We start from the raw sequence: 17523 nt of genomic DNA on the forward strand, positions 1-17523 counted from the left end.
AATACCAAACTGGCTAAGAGCCAAATCAAGTGCAGTTTTGAATTGAATTTCTTCCACCAGTTATAGAGCATGTTATGCTCCAATGAATTTCCACAGTTTACCACACCCTGTAAACTCCTCTACTGCACTGCCTACATCGGTTAACTTTGTAATTTATGTTTGTGGTGCTCCCTGTATTTATAGGTATCCTACAAAATTTTATAAAACCTTACTTGAATGGTGGTGTATAAAAATGTTAACATCAAATAAATAAGAAAAATAAATGATACTTAAACAAAAGTTGAAACCAGTAAGACACAAAAATAATTAAACTCATTAAGAATCACGCATGTTTACTTGGGTGGCTTTCCTGGGACCACCTGCTAATTCCTGCTGTATGGACATCTCTCAGCTCTCTAGGTATAAAAAATAACTTCTACAATGTGAAGTGCATTTTGTAACACATTTACCCAGTCCTGTCATGAACAGGACTTTTCAGTATGAGTGAGAAGACTAACATGGTTCTCTGGTGAGGAATGTATTATCACAGAACTAAATCTCCAATGAGACATAATTGTCATATCAGATGTGAAAAGATATCATTAAAGCAAAGTTTTAAAACAAACTTCAAGTATGACTAAGCACATCACCACAAGTCTTCTTGATAAATACAGCTCATCTTTGTCTTTCTACATCTGCAGAGTCTACCCTTTTAAGCTAGGATTTAAGAGATCATAAGCGTTTAGTCCAAGATTGTATTTTTTTTTGATAGTTATGCATAAACCCACATGGGAATTCTTCCCAAACACGTTCTTGCTGAGGGGCAATACCAGACAGGCAAAGACCACTCATAAATAAACAGGAATACCCAGTAATCCTTAGCGCAGTTTCTATTTATTTTATGTTTAGTCTGTGTACATATGTATATACATACTTACAGACATCACGTAAAGATATATGCACATACATACAGATGTAGACCGCTGTTCAAAAAATACACCTTAATAGTCCTGGAATCCATGGCAGCAGTTTATTTCTGAACAGCCGCTGTGCATATGCATGTACACCGATACACAGACAGATACATACATCTGGTAGAGTTTTGCATTGCATACCACTCCTGCATTCAGTGCTACTTGGGAGAAGGGGAGGGTTAATTTGCAATATCTTTTTTCCCCAGTTCCTTATCTCAGTTTGTATGTGCGGAGCCTGGTGTGCCTCCTTCCAGCATCCTTCCGAATCCCAATCCGCCATCTTCGGTCTGCGCTGGTCTCGCATTCTCATTAGGCTGCCTTTGAGCATGCTTGAGCCCCGTGCCAGCTCGGGATCCTCTCCAAAAGCTCCAGTCTCAAAAGACCTAAGGCAATGGATTCCATTTTGAATGGAGAACACAACAACAACAACAAAAAAAACTGTGCAAAACAAAAGCTTTTCTTAAAAAAAAAAATTCTACTTATTTTCTGTGCCAGTGTCACCTATGTTCAGCTCATTAAGGTAACACCCCGACGCCTGTTATTGAAGCCGTCTCCCTCAGCAGTGAACCTTGACCCCAAACACTATTTCTACTAAGGGAAAACCAGACATCTGCTGCTTTCCATATAAAGGAAAAAAAAAACAGAAGATGCCATCTGTGACACCAACAGAACCTGCCACTCTCTCCTGTTGCTGACACACAGTTAGGACTCATTCCACACTGGCTGTAAGAGATATTCAAGATCTCTTTTGGGGAAACAAAGACAGTGGGCAAAAACAACAGCAAAGGGATATACTTCTTTTTAATTTAAGGCTTTGTCTGCTTAATTCTAAAAATATATATATAATTCTAATGCTGTTTAATGTATGAAAAGTATATACAGTACTTTTTTTTCTTTCTTGTGCTGTCAAACTTTTAAGGACACAGGAGTAAGAAGTGGGTTTTGGAACAGAGTATAACAATTCAGCAGGCAGAGCCTGTTTTGTTATTACCAAATAGAAATGCTTTTGCAGAGCATATGAAGGGGATCTCCTTCAGAAAACTCTGAATCTCTAATTAGAACATCTGCTTGTGTTTAGGCTTGGTTCTCCTCCACCTTTACTTCTGTGAAGCGATAACAAAGCTTTGTAATACTTTCATTACCTCTGAAAGCATGCTTTTGTTTCCTTGGAGCTGAACTGGATTTTCCACTGGCCTATCATGTAACCGATAATGATGAACAAGCTCGAAGAATTACAGCATGCAATGAAACAGATTTCAATTACTGGTGCCAGGCCTGTCTCAAACGCACTATGCCTTAGAGGTATTCTTTTATTTTAAAAAGAAAAAGAGGAGCAGAAACGTGAAGATAAAAATAGGTCAGAATTTCTCTGGCTACAAAAAAAAATTAAAAATTGTTACTTTGTAAACTGAACTTCCAAGAATATACACTGTCATATTCAGAAAAAACTCTAGGTTGCAATTTGTCGAGCTTAACTTAATTCAGTGACAGCGCTAATAACTGGAAGGCCAAGAAGAAACTTTGATTTTGTGAATACTTTGGCAGAATGGTTCTGCTGCACACCATATGTGGTGTCTAATGGTGTTTATAATGGGAATAGATGTACTCCTGTGACTGAAGAGGAGCACGTATTTATAGACTGAAGTATCGGTTACATGAAGATTACCGTTATGATGTTACATGAACAGAAGCACCGATACGATGACATTCAAAGTACTGAGTAAAACGCTCCAAACCAATAGCCTGCTGCTTGCACACCCTTTACAGTTAATGAGAAAATTTTAATGAATACCAGCCTCAAATGCTATCTAAAACCCCGCTGAAAAGGGTAAAAAAAGAAATGAAACAATTCTGCTTTTAAACTATGAGTTGCATACCACTCCTAAAGTTATGACTACTAAAGATTTTTGCATAGTCATACCTGTTTGAAAAACAGCAGTCTTCTTTCACTCACAGTATTTCAATAATATAATTCAGTGTGGTCATGCAATTAAAAACATTTTGAACAAGTTCGTTATGAAAAATCATAGGACTCTAGATGTTCATGGAATTCTTGCCTGCGGGGATGCATATTAATTCACCTGCTGCTATTATTTCATTGACATGTCAAATTTGTTTGACATCGACTCTTTCAACATTCAGGAATGATGCTGAAGAACACTTGACAAAAAAAAAAGAGAATGTTGAAGACATCCGAAAATCAAAACTTTTCAACAGCAAAAGAAGTACAGCATGACCAACAGAAAGTCGGGATAAATGTGTTACAACAGTGGAAAGAAATATAAATGAATAAAGATACATTTTAAACTACAACTCTGCTGTAATATGATGAGGTTCAACTATGCAAATTATTTGAAAAACTGACATTTGTCAACATATTCTGATATCTCGAAATATGTAAAGGCAAAACAAAGAAAAGCGACCAGTGCAATTGTCTAAACAGCAAAGCAGCATATCGGTCACACTTGGGTCTTGTGGCCTTTCTCCACTGCCATACTTCTGAAGCAGCAGACAGTCTGCACCTTAGTTACAGATGATAGACATTTTTTATTTTGTGATATGACTGGAAGGTGCACGGACCTTTATGCTTTTCCTAACCCAGTAACTGACCACATGGGTTAAAGCTTCTCATTATTTGTGGAGGGTGTGCAAGCCACTTTACATCTCTGAAAACTCGATGCACAGAAGAGTGGAAGACAGCAGCCAGATTATCTACCCATATCTGAGCTCTGTTTAGTGTGCACTTAGTGCAAAGAGGTCTTTTGGATTAAGTGGGCTGGTGTACTACTAAAAGATGCGAAAAGGATATCATTATCTTGGAAACTATGTATTGGTACAGAGGCATAACCTTTTTATTTCTATTCTACAGAAAAGTGCAAATGTCTCGATTTGGGTCATGAACATGCCTGTTTCTAGTTTCTAGTAAACGTTCAATCTGTTTTCCTTTTATGGCAATAAGCCCTTTGTGACATTGAATTGGATCTAGTTTCTGTTCTTACCCAAAAAAGAGGAACTTTCTGTCCAACATGCTGAGCACCCAGAATAAGGACCCCTCTAGCAGTAGTAGATAGTTCACATTTTGCAGTAGAAATAGGGTAGGAGGACAGGGACATAGGGGTGGTGGTCAAAGTATCACCAGCTATTACAGATCCCATCAACAGGACCTCCTATTCTTCTCTGCTATCCTATGAGTTGTTCCTGGTTGTGGGGGCTGCTCTTGAATGATTCACTAGCGCCAGATGCGGTTCTCCTCTTTCTCCCCTGCAGGATTTCCTGGCCAGCAGGCCTGAGCAAGAGATCCGAGGTGGATATTGTTTGGGTGGGCAGGAGGTGTGATTGCAGCCAGCCCTACCCCCCCCCCCCCCCTCCACTCCACAATCCACCCACCTCCCATCCTGCATCGGAGGAGGTGAAGCTAGTAGTGGAGGAAGGGTGTATGTGTGTGTGGGGAGGGTATTAGGGGTGGAGGGATGGGGTGGGGGTGGGGTGCAGGACGTGGTCAGTTGGTCTCGTAGGAAGAGAGCAGAGCGGCGTCCACAGGCTCCATGCAGGATGGACAGGTGAAGGACCGCATGAGCCAGTCGTCTATACAGTCCATGTGGTAGATGTGCATGCAGGGCAAGAACCGGATGGGGTCCCCATAAACAAAGTCCATCATACAGATCACACACCTGCATAGGGAACACAGCCAGGGAAGGGGAGGGGTGGGGGGACAGGGGGGGACATTTGTTAGCAATCTGAATTCTGATAAGAATGCTGCTGCACCTGACAGCTATCGGAGAGGCTCACTGTACCAGGCATGGACAACAGAAGTGCTTTTACAAATAACTCCCTACACCGAGGACAACCTGCCACCATGATGCAGTGGAAGCTCAAAAAAAAAAAAAGAGAGAGAAGAACAGACAGGGTAGAGTTAAAAAAATGAAAACTATGTCACAGTGGTTTCTTATCTTAGTCTTACCTGCTAATTGGTTCATAATAGCGTAAGCTCCCAATGTTTTATTACCTTTTGACTAATAGAATTAGAAGTGAAACTTTAATTGAAAGCAGTAATTCATTATAATTCTCCCTTTTGCATTTATCATGTAATGCATCCTAAAAGGCTGAATCGTCAGAGTGTTTAGTTTTTTTTAATTATCTAGGAAGTCACCAAAAACTGGTTTGTAATCTGTTTAGCTCTAAAAATTTTATACTGAATTGTAAGTGGGAGCAAACTAAGTGCCAGGAGTTCTCACAAAGCCAGTGGCTGACAATGAAAAATACTGAATCAGCTTTTTTAGTGGGCATTTCAGCTCTGATTTGTCTGTTTTGCTCCAGTATGTCTCCTTCAAAATACAAGGTAAATAAAGAATGCACAATTACTTTATACAGAAATCTGAGGTGGAAAAACCTACAACGATAACCACCATCTATCAATCTGGCCTATGTCCAAATTAACATATACCTTTGGTTAAAAATTGTGCACTTAAAAGAAACTTAATAAAAAAACTTTAAATATCCTATAGTTTATTGGATAATATAGCTTGAAGATCGCCGAGATGAAAAATAACATGGGTTTGAGATGAAAAACTCATGGCAGCAGTGAAAAAATTAAACCCATTAGCTACAAAGAAACAACAACACATTCAGACCTTAGGATGAACCGATGAAATTTAAATGATTAAATGCTTAGAAAGCAGTCCCCTTGACTGAAGCATTAGCAGATTTTAAGCCCTGTTATTTCTGTATGGGGACGGTTGACTGCTAGATGAATGAAGCACAAATATCAAAATCATTCATGTTGCTCAAGATAAGGTAAATTTATTTGAAATAGCATGCGTCAAGAGGCTTACTCAAATTAATTCAGATTCTAGAAGCAGTAAAGTGAAATGACATTCAGAACTAGAACTGTGGGATGCCATGTTGTTGAAGTCAATATCCGGCTGTGTTCAATTAGCTATGAGCAACCAGAATGCACATCTCAATTGTAACCTTTTTTATGTTTTTAACGCCCAGTTCTGAAGTACTGAACTGTCACCAAAGACTTACCTCCCCGCATTTAACCTCACATCATTTTATTGGCAATGCATAATGGAAAAATATGAAATAAAAAAAGATCTATGCAGAACCAGCAACAAGGAACTGTTATAATCAATGCAACATTGAATAAAAATTCAAATACATTTTAAATGATCCTGTCAATTTGCCCCAAGTTATCTATTCTCATTACCCTGTGCCCTGTTTAATTCTTCTGCTGTTTATAATCACCTCCTCCGATCAATGTTTTCCTATCCTAGCCTTGGGGATACATGAATTAATTCTCCATTTCTAGTGTGCACAATGAATTGTTTCCAATCGACTTTGATCTAGTTGAATTTGATCAGGAACCAGAAGCCATTTAAAAAATGAAAAGCAGTTTAAAATTGATAACTAGGTGGTAGTAAGATGTACAGCTTGGTCTTTTCATTGGTCTGAACCGCTACACTACTGTCTAGAAACGATTTGCGAGAGTGGCCAGAGAGAGTACTCACTCGCGGATCTTTTTCTCCGAGCCATCCCTGCCGGCGTCGTACACCCCCTTGGGCAGGTGCTGGATGAGGCCGATCCTCTGGGCGATCCTCACCTGCTCCTCCTCCGTCAGCTGGGTGGCCAGGCGCGTCTGGCTGGGAGTCGGGTGGTACACTGGCACCTGTGCCTGCTCCTGAAAGCAGAGAGCGAGGGAGATCTGTCAACGTGGGGGGATGGGAGGAGAATGAAAAGGAGAGCTCTGAAAAGTTCAAAAGGAAAGACCAGAGAGCAGAACTGCAGCCACTAGTTCCCATTACAAGCTGAGCGCCGTCAAACAGCTAAACCCCAGCATTTAATTTGGCTGTGTTCCTTATTTGTACTTGGTCTTTGGCAGACAATCCACGAAGGATGGGTAAAAAAAAAAAGATATTGCCTCTGTGGCGTTCATGATTTTTGCCTGCTTCAGAAACCTCTAAGCATCATTGATGCTAGAGAATTAACTTGTTTTTTAAGCGTTGCCACAAAGGCCTGACAAAACACACAAGAAAATGCTTCCCTAGAATACTGTGGCTTGGTATGTTGGCGTACACTCAAAGAACACAAGTAAGAGAAATGACAATAATGCTGCTGTTCCAAATACTTCCTTGTCTCTACTCTTGTTTAAAAATGATGCATCTTTGGAAAAAAAAAACATACACCCATTAAGCCAGAACAAAATCAAGAGTTCAGACCTCCAGATATGCACTTGCTGTTCTGCATGCTGAGTCAGTGGCAGAGACAAATGCTCGTGGATCAATGTAGTCGAAAACCATTGTGAGAACACACTCGTTTCTCCTAACAAGTCCACACCCACATTCTGACAAAGTTCAGTTTCAACATTTTCTTTGCTGGAATGCTCCTGAAGTGAAACAGTTAGCGATGAGGAAACTGGTGTCCTTTTTAGACGATGAGGTTTGCTGTTGCAAGGAGGAGGACTCATTTTGATCAAGTACGCGAGAGTTCCAGTTTAACCCTGCTACTTGACGTGATCCAAGTCCAGCAGGTGGCATTATTGTCAAGTGCCAAAAATGACCATGCATCAACTTGACTATACAAGGTCATCACATTTCATAGATCTGCCAAACAAGTTGGTAATTCTGTGCTTTACTCTAAAAAAGGAGCAAATCTAAATTTTAACTATAACCTGTCAAAATACTGAAGAAAATATTACTGGAAGAAAATGCAAACTCAGAAGCTACATTCCAAATAGAAGGTGAAAACGATGACTAATGAAACCTTCTCGAACGAAACTCATGAATGTTTCTCATCACCTCCAGGTAATGAATAGGCGGTAATAACTAGAGTGGAACCAACAGTATTTCCTTACTATAACAGCTTACACAGCATGTTTTATAGTTCCAGAAAATGTTATCCTACATTTACTTATACATTATCTGTGACTGGAGTGATGCCCCTTTAAAGTAAAGTGGGATTAGGTGTGACCTAGGAATTATGTCAGATTTTTTGTTTTTACTCCACAAGGCATAGTAACAAGAGTGAAACACAATGACAGAAAACGACAATAGACTTTAAAGTGTTTTTGTTGTTTATGCCGTCATCCTTCCTGTTTCAGCTAGGAATAGAAGCTGTGCTATAGTCTGTTATTAATGAAGTTCTGATTTAAGGGTGACTTCAAACAGCCAGTACCATGCTGAGAACTATGCATAAATTTGAGACAAATGTAAAAAACATGCAAGCACATCACCACACCATCTTTCTTTAACAGAATGCCTGGATGCCATAATGGTTAAGCTCCATATTTTGTTATTTTCTTTAAAATATCAGCTTTTTTTCTGTGGTACCTTGAATGATGATACCGAGACAGATTGCGAAGAAATCTGTGTGTGGTGAATGAGGATAAAGACCATACCCGGTCTGTAGTATATACTGTGGCTTGGCATGGACCAGTTTGACCAGTTTGGAATTTATTACCTCATTTCTACGACACTGTAGCACCATACTGGCACAGTTGTGAAAGCCTGCCACAGCACTCCTATTATTTATAACAAAACACGCTTGTTCCCTGATGTACTAGGAAAATGTTGAGCTGACATCCTTTCAGACAGTAACTGTTGCAGCCACAGCACTCCAGGGGAGACATCCAGGGGAGGACAGTTAAAGTTCTAATAAAAACATTGGTGGAACACAACATCCAAAAGCAGCTGAACACTGCTGTTAAAACACAGAAAGGTGTGTCAACTAACAAGCAGTAGAACAGAAAGAAATGCTTTCCAGTGCAATGAATGCACAAAATATCTGAGGTACATTATAGTGGGTGTAAGGATGATAAAAATGTGGAATTAGCTGAATTGTTCAGATTAATGAGCTTATAGACAATATGCTAGTTAATAGTCCTGTTAATACCACTGCTTGTACGGAGACTGGAGCCAATCCTGCAGATGTGTGGTGATGATTCTTGCACATCATTACACATCAGGATTACCTTCCCCACACATAGACTTGGACATAGAGAAAGAATAATTTTATCTACTCCTGCTAAATGTTACAAAAACTACATTTAACGCCGCCATTTTGACTACTGGAAGACAACGGATATTACCAAGGTTACCATTCTATCTGTTATCTACACTTTTAATACTTTTCATGAGGGACATCCAGGTAAGCTTTTGTCACTCTGTAACTTGAGTACTACGCTGGCAAGCGAAGGAAAGATAACCAGAAACGAGGCAAAACGAGTAATGATGAAAGTTCTTTCCATTTCTACTGTAATACACTGGGCACAACCAAATAATATTTTGCCAAGTAAGCCTCAACACATGCAAACTATCTGACAAATTTACCTTCACTCTGAACTAGAACTTATGATTGAGATACTGAGAAATTAACATCTCTGACATGTATCTTATGATGAAAACCCTACTAACTCAGTGATAACTTTTTGTAATAAGGGTAAATGCTGATAACGTTTGGTTAGAATACTAACAATTGAATAAAACAATGGAAAACTTAATTGAGAAGCTTTATTAATTTATTAGCCCTGACACTGCCAAAAGCCCACTCAGTGTACCATGTCTGAGTTTTAAGGATCCTTTGAAAATGTAAGCACACTCACTTAAAACTAGTCATTACCCGTAATACTGGGAAAAAGCATGATTATTTTCTCCCACGTTCTTCTGAAGTCATAATGATTTTAAGGCGCCCATCCCTCTCTCTCAGAAGACTGCTTCACAAATACATTTACTTAGAAATACTGCACCAAGCCCTTATACACACACACATCAATGAGCCACATCAGTGTTTCTCTCACAGCTTCTGTGAATGATGTCGTAATTCCAAATTGCAGGTAAGTCCAGGATAAAGATTAGCCTGCACCAGCTTTGGGTTCCACACAAGCAGAACGTTACATCAGCATTTTTCTGACAAAACTCCACATGCGAAAGACCTTCATTAAATTACATGCATTTATTATAAGAGGGAGATTAGCCTGAGTCAGCATTTTAATGATTTCCCCCAACCCTATAAAAACTGAGTGTTTTGGATTCATGACAGCAACTGCTTAAAACTAACAATTAGGCGATTTACATTTCCAACCTGGAAATTCAAGAATTTTAAGCTCATTAGATACATAAGCACACAACAAGCTTAACATTTAGGCTTACTTATGAAAACTGAAATGCACCAATTCTACCCAGAATAAAGGTTTTACTGTACTTCTTAGTTGGGTCATTTTGTATACTTTACAAAATCAGTATGAGAATTTTCTCACATAAACCTAAAGTAAATTAACTGTAAAACGTCACCAAGCAATCTTTAGTGCTTGCTTTCATACTCTCATTGTTTTCTGGCAGAAGTCAACAGTGAGAGCACAGCACAAGTCATCTTGACATCTTTTGTACACCTCATTGATTCCTCAGGGATATATAAGGGTGGCAAAAGCAGGTTTTAGATGGAGGAATGAATTGGGCTTTGTGAATCTGCAACACTTGGCACGCCGCATTCATAAATTAACCATGTTAAAGTAAAGCGAGTGAGGGAAGAAACCCAATCGCCGACAGATCTATATCTCAGTGATAACTGTTGATGAGGCTCATCAAGTGAAAAGATGCCATTGATTGGGTACTGCCAGAGAGCCCAGCGCACTGCAGACCATGACAGGCTTCCACACAGGCAGAACTGAACAAGGCACACTAGGACAGGATCGCAGCTTTTATGCAAGTTCTCTCAAAGTGAATTGAAGGTCTCTCCGGTTACGTACGAGGTGGATTAATGTGAGGAGTGTTTCAGAAAATGCTTCTCTTGGGTTTGCTATTTTTGCCAACAGTAACATGATTGTTCAGAGGCAAAACTGAACAAAAACTATGGAGAACTGAAAACATAAAAAAATGCCTTCCTCCAAACAAATACACCTTCCAATGTACTAACCCAAAACAAGCCTGAGTATATTACACACTTCTGAATGTTAGGCAAGAGTTACTTTTGTTGTATAAAAGTTTAAATCAGCTCATTCTGATTGCCAGTGTTAAGGCCAAAATTAAATCACCTTCATACTGTACTGTCTTGAGGTAGCTACACTCAGGACCCAGATTAACACTGTCTACGTGTTGCTGCAGGATTAAGATACAACACAAAGTCCCCCTGTTTGTTTCTTAAATCCCTGAAGCAATCAAGTGCCGGCTGGCAGCAAAACAGCTGGGCTGGCTGGAGTGTACAGTACCAACTTCATCTCCAAATCTCCTTAAGCTTTCGCACGAGGTGACCTTACAAAACTGGGAGGCCTGTGGAATTAATTAGCTCCAAGAATGTAGGTCAGTGCCCGTTAAATGCCTTCTTAAAGGGACAGGAACCTGTCAAGACCATTGCTTCTGCCTGGTGGTATACCTTGAGCAGTGCAGTGCCAATGACACGATTCCTGAACAGAAGGCGGTCTTTCCAGTACAGACCAAAGGATTTGTATTTAAAATATTTAGTTCAAGTTCACAATTCCCTCCATTACCTAACAAACAGGGGTGACATGTTTCTCTGTATGTAGAGAGGGTGACCTGTGTTGAAAAATGTTTGCTCACCTTGCATTAAGTCACCCAGAATTAAAACTGAAAAAAACGGCAAGAAGTGAACTCCTGCCTGTTACAAACTATAGCCCCATCACTAAATTTTACAGGCCTAAATTACTCTAAACTAGGCGACAGGATACTATTGCTTACTTAACCTAAAAAATGTTTTTTTAATCAAGTTCTTGCTAGCAGCTGGTGTTCCATCTGAAGATGTGTGGTCTAGAGAGACAAGAGTAGTTTAATTACAGGCAGGAAACTTAAAAATCTCACAGGAAACCTGCTCTGCTAGAGGACATATGGAAGCAGCGATGCAAACACAGTAGTGATCTTACTTAGTCGTAGTCCAACATGATCCCGTTTCCATTGATCTTATATTGAAATTTTCCAAGTCACAGTGGGGTTCAATTACAATGCACAGCTTGCTTTTTCCAACTCAAGGATGATGCAAAACAGAAAAAAAAAATACAACCACCAAATTGTGCTCTTCTCTTGGTATTGAATGAGCTCAGTTCATGTTAAATAAGTAACACAAGTATTCAGCATTACAAGCCCCTGAGGTTGATATGACATAACCAGGGCACCAGACACCACAACTTGTGACCCAAGACATTTTCTTGTTTGGGAGCAGAGTGGAAATATTTTAGATCAGAGCTGTCAGAAAGAAGTTAGATGGAATTCAAAGAGATGCACCCTCTAACAGTTAGATAGATGTGTAAACTTCCCTTATTTAATTTTTCATTGTCACATTGCTTTTCTGGTATCTACAAAAGGTCACAACAAAAACAATAAAGCAGGAGTGCCGTACAGGCTCAGTTGCGTGATGGAGCTAACAACATCTTTCTGTAGTACGTCTCACTTCAAAGCATACTCAGTCTTGCTCATGGGACAGTAACTGTTTGAATACATGAGGCTGCACAGGACAGAAGACAGGGTGGGTGTTACCACAGACTGCTACACATCAGGCTTCATATAGCACTTACAGCCAACTGAAAAGTGGTGAGATACTACACCACAAAACCTAAACTGTACTGCAATACTACAATTAAACAACCCATTGATGGTGGAGGTCCAGGTTTAATGGTTTGGGAGGAAGTGTCAAATACCTATCGAAACGCCATTTGTAAAAATTAGTTGAACTCTGACTGCAGTGTTACACTGATCAAGTGCAGGGATCTCACTTGCTGCCCTTCCTGCTCATATCGTCTTGCAGGATGACAATGTGACACTTCTGCTGTGATGCCCTACTCACCGGACTTGAACAGAGGACATGCAGCATCTGGGGCTCAGAGACCAGTGAACCTAAACACATTTTACACCAACGGTTACAGTAAGACCTAATTTTAGGTATAAAAATCTAAAAGGACAGTTTGCTTTAAACATACTTAAAACATAGTGAAAAGCCAAAAGAACGTTATATTTGAATTTTAAAACCTGCTTGTTCATTTCTGGACAGCTTGAGGAAGACCTTCAGAGAAAAAAAAACCTGAAGACTTAACACAGATTTATTTGGTATGTGTAGAGAGCTTCTTGAATTTTCAGTTCAATCTCAGTAGAGGGGAGATACATCCATTCAGGTAGTCTCTCACTGAGAGGAACCCTGCAGGGCATGCCATAGGTCTGATGTTACATAGACCAAGGAAACAGGAAGACAGTTCTTTCTAAAACTCATTGATTATCCACTAAATCGTCCCAAGCTTTTCAAAATTACTCAAACCATTTCCAAATGCTCTTGAAAGAAAGTGCCTATGCATGCATGTGATGTCTGGCTTTCATACAATGCCAGTTTAATAACCGTTTTTTCCCCACATAGTACTAAAAGGACGAGATCCATACCACAAAAAAAACAAACTCAATGGGGTGTATTATGACAGTAGTATGTTACATTCTTACATTATTTTGCAGTATGTTAAATGAATATTCAAGATCTTGTAAAGATGAAACGTTTACAATGCATCCCTGATACAAGTCAATCCTTTTCCTAACTGCCACTTGTTCGAGTAAACAAATGTGCCATAACTATGCCAAGCTGATGGCAAAATGTGATAACACCACCAGTGACAGCTGAACAGCAGTGAGACTCTAGAAGTGATAAAAGTCTGTCAGCTCTATGGACCTCAATTTCATTTCAAGTCATTATTGAACCAGTCACCAACTACTCTGGTTAATCTTCATTATTTATGCAAGAAACATTCACTTCTGGAGTAACAGTAACAGACTATACCTACTTTTCTTACACACTTTTCCTACACACATACAAAGTTGTCTTAAATTTATTAAGTTATTTAAAGCAAGAATTACTCAATTATTAAAGATAGAAATTGTGGAACAGATTCAAAATATACTAAGCAAAAAAACATAACTAGGTTATGTTCAGAGAAATATAAAGTATATGGATTTTGAATATTGATCAAATGTTTGTGGTGTCATGTGGATTGATGAATTGCAAATGTAATAAGCTTGAGTTACTTGGACTGTTACATAAGCACTTTATCACTCAATTAGAGAGCGATGACTGGACACAGGTGATGAAGTGAGCTAACCTGTTGAATATCAAGCCTGAAGAAAATCAAGAAAGAAATTTACGAAGAGAACAATGACTTTGTGTCATTAATAAGGAGGAAGCTAGACTACGTTACCTCAGTTGAGCTTGCCAGCACAAAAGCAATGACTCAAGGTTTGTGTTGATCACGCTGAAGCGTAACAGTGAGTGTGGAGCATACATGCAGAATAACATCTTAATTGTGTACAATGGGGATGTCCAAGTGTGATGGTCTGTGCAGGAATGTCTACTTCAAAACTGTAGTGCCTGATGTCAGTCTGACTGCATAGTGCTACACTGATCAAGTCATGAGACCTTTCTTGTTGTCCATCTGTGGGCTCAGCCTTAAAACATTCCAGCAGGGAAACACATGATCTTTGCTTCTAAGGTAGCACTGGCTTTCTTTCAAGGTGAGAATTTGACAGTTGTGCTGTGGATGAACTGCTTGCCAGACTTAAGCCACTTAATATAGTGGCATTTAGGGCTCAGAGACCAATGAAGAGACGCACTTGCTTTGCAGGATGTAGGATAGGACTGGACAGAATCCCATAACTTTCAACAACATGCAAAACAAGCTGTACATCTGCAATGTTTCCACCAGGTCACAAAGGCTACTGGCCTGTGACTTTCACAGAAGACCCCTGACCCCCCAACTGTCAGTCTTCAGCTCATGCCAGAGTGCAGCTAACCAACTTTGAAGATAAGGAAAAGGGAAAAGGGTGATGGAAAAACAAAAACAAGGGAAACAAAAAATGCAGTATTTGTAAAGATGTGACAGACACACATGGATAGAGTAGGTCTTATCTATTCAGCCCGTAGAAACAAACCAGACAGCATAAGCTGCCAAGCTTCCTTCAGACAGAAAGCTTCTTAACTGCCGTCTTCATGATATAGTCCCCGCCTCCCCTCCCCCCTCATCTCATACACTCAGACATTACTCAGGCACTGTGCTGAAACCCTCCGGTGATGCAACACTGTGCTGTGGGAGTCCACGAATTCCCTACAGTCTCCTTTGTAGAGAGAACTGAATAAACAATAGTTCACTCTATCTCCATGTCTGTCTGACCCTGTTCCACCCCAGCATGCTGTGGTTCAAGATTAGTATCGCCGTCTGCCTAAGAACATGGAGGTGCCACAGGGATTTTGGCAGTCCTGTCTGGGTGCAGCTGTATAGTACCTGCCTGACGGAGACCCTCCTTCAGGCCGGCCCAAATGAACACAATTTTAACACTGATGGCACTGCATACTTAGGTGTCACTACTTCCTAGCTCTCAAAAGTTCCCCAAACTCCCTCATGCTAGGAACAAGTCATTCGTTTAGGCACGAAGGAGGAAAACCAAGACACAGAGGCCTGTGTGCTCGCCAATGTCAAAGTGTAAAGCCAGGGTAACATTTTACTTCATGAATGACATTTTTCATTGCTCTACAGTCATGCATCAGCTTACATTACAGTGTTACAAAGATTGTGTTACAGTACAGGCCTCTGACAAATGCCAGGGAAGCAGTCTAGAATTCAAGAAAAAACCCTCTTGTTCAGTCTTGTGGGAGCAACTCCCCAGTCATGCTGTTGTAGTTGATTCCTGAGGGCTCTTCAAGGCCTTATTTACCCTCAGCAAACACTCATGAAGTGATTAACTACTGAGGAACAAAATGAACAAAACTCTTTGCATATGCTTTCCTTATTTGGAACCCCTCATAATTTTCGTACATTCACTGAATCTTTGGTTTACATTGCACTTTTCACAAAGTATGGAATGACAATGAGAAACCTGAAAAGTGTAAAAAAAGACATTCTGACAATACAAAAAAACAATCTTCCATGAATATAGAAATCAAAACTAGACAGAAAAGCAAATATACGATATGCAATACAAACATTTTTGTGTATATCATTAGCAGTGTTTAAAATAACATAAATGTGACTTTAGCCTTACTGTAAAGTAAGCAACAGATCTAAATGGTTTCAAAGCTGTGGGAGCTTTAAAAGAGAGCACTCAGCCACCTGCACTTTTGGGACACTGAACAGGGCTGCATTTTGTTATCTCGGAGACCAAGTAGGGACATACAAGATCAACATCAATCTTAAGTATGAGTCCCCTGATGAAGCTTTATATGTCAAGAACAGGACTTTAAAATACATATTGAATCAAACTAAAAAACAAGGATTTAAACGGAAAGCATTTCTCCCTATGTCATTATTTTAGGTTGATGCATTTTGCACAGTATGTGATCAACAAATTTCTAAACAAATTATAACTGGCAATCCTAGATAAAGTGTGAATAATTTTATCTATGAATGATAAGCTGGCCCTATATTTCTGAATATGATCCTGCCAAGCACAAAAATGGAGTTGTAGTTCTGGCGTTTTGCCACCTCCACTCTGTTGCGTGACAAACTTACAGTGGATATAATACATTTCTTGAAAACCCTGCAGCATATATTTATAGCACATTCCAAATGAAGTTGATAGCAACTTTTTATCTATTTTTTATCTGGATGAGTACTAAACCTCATCCACCCCACAGCTTTCAGTCACGAGAGAAAACTGAAATGATTAAGGATTGGGTGAGTAGTTTTTGCTCACACAGCAACTCCGCAATCCAATTCACTTGGCCGGGCACAAGTGAATCTGTCTTGTGTCAGTGACGGCTTTGTGTACATCCTACTTGTGCAGTTGTGAAAAAAGGGGAACCCTATTCATCCTCCTCCTCCTCCTTTTCCTCCACCTTGTTATCTTTATGCCTTTGTTAGGTGCTGCTCTGGAGGCCAACATCCCTGTGGATTTCTAATCAGAAATATTATTTTTATATTCCTACTTCAGCCTTGTTGCAAAAGGGCTGCTTCAATGAAGTTGCTCCAGACGCCTTTACCAGCTCTCCCTGCTTTTGTGATTAACGTGCAAGGGAAAACTCTGAACTACACTCAAAAGACACCGGCATGCCTTTTTTGGATATGGGAAGTTACAAAACACCACATTTTCATGTATTCACCTGAATACTATTTTACCAACTCTTAAAACTTTTCTCTTCCGTGAATCTGAGTTGAACTCTAGTTAAACTCAAGGAGGTAATTAAGCAACAGAACTCTAAATATTATTTTTTCACTTATAGCTTTACATATAGAAGGAACCCAAAGTATTTCACATACAAAAGGATAACAGAGCAACTATTATGCACCAGCAGCTAAATGGCACATCATATCAGGTCAAGGAGGAAGTACTTCACTAATTCAAATGAGGGGAAAATGCAGGTAGGATACAATAAGAAGTCAGATAGTAAGGGCACTGGAGTTAACGCACCCACTCTAACAAATACTGCAAAGGATTCTTATTGACTGCAAGTGACCTGGAGTTTAATTTGACTTCTAATGGACTTCCAACGCAAAATATAGGTTCTAGAAAAAGTATGTTGTTGACTGAAAAAGTAAATTATTACTTTAAGGATGACGCATCTGCAAATTTAAACCATGAGCTCACTCTGCTGTAACTTTAGA

General features: G+C 39.6%; 1 protein-coding gene across 2 annotated transcripts in view; it reads right to left on the reverse strand.

Annotated features, from left to right (window-relative positions):
• Positions 1-854: 854 nt before the first annotated feature.
• The window catches only part of rnf11b (ring finger protein 11b), a 32758-nt gene continuing 16089 nt past the window's right edge, over positions 855-17523 (reverse strand). The window contains exons 2-3 of one of the 2 annotated variants that reach the window (XM_088928186.1): positions 6464-6633; positions 855-1336 (exon numbers count right to left, since the gene is read on the reverse strand). In XM_088928186.1, the coding sequence (XP_088784312.1) occupies positions 967-1336; positions 6464-6633 (540 nt within the window). In that variant the 3' untranslated portion in view covers positions 855-966. Of the gene's footprint in view, positions 4625-6463; positions 6634-17523 lie in introns of both variants that reach the window. The other variant, XM_088928187.1, reaches the window with a different exon arrangement.

This window comes from Atractosteus spatula, chromosome 11, assembly GCF_055471065.1.
Source record: "Atractosteus spatula isolate fAtrSpa1 chromosome 11, fAtrSpa1.hap1, whole genome shotgun sequence".
NCBI lineage: Eukaryota > Metazoa > Chordata > Actinopteri > Semionotiformes > Lepisosteidae > Atractosteus > Atractosteus spatula.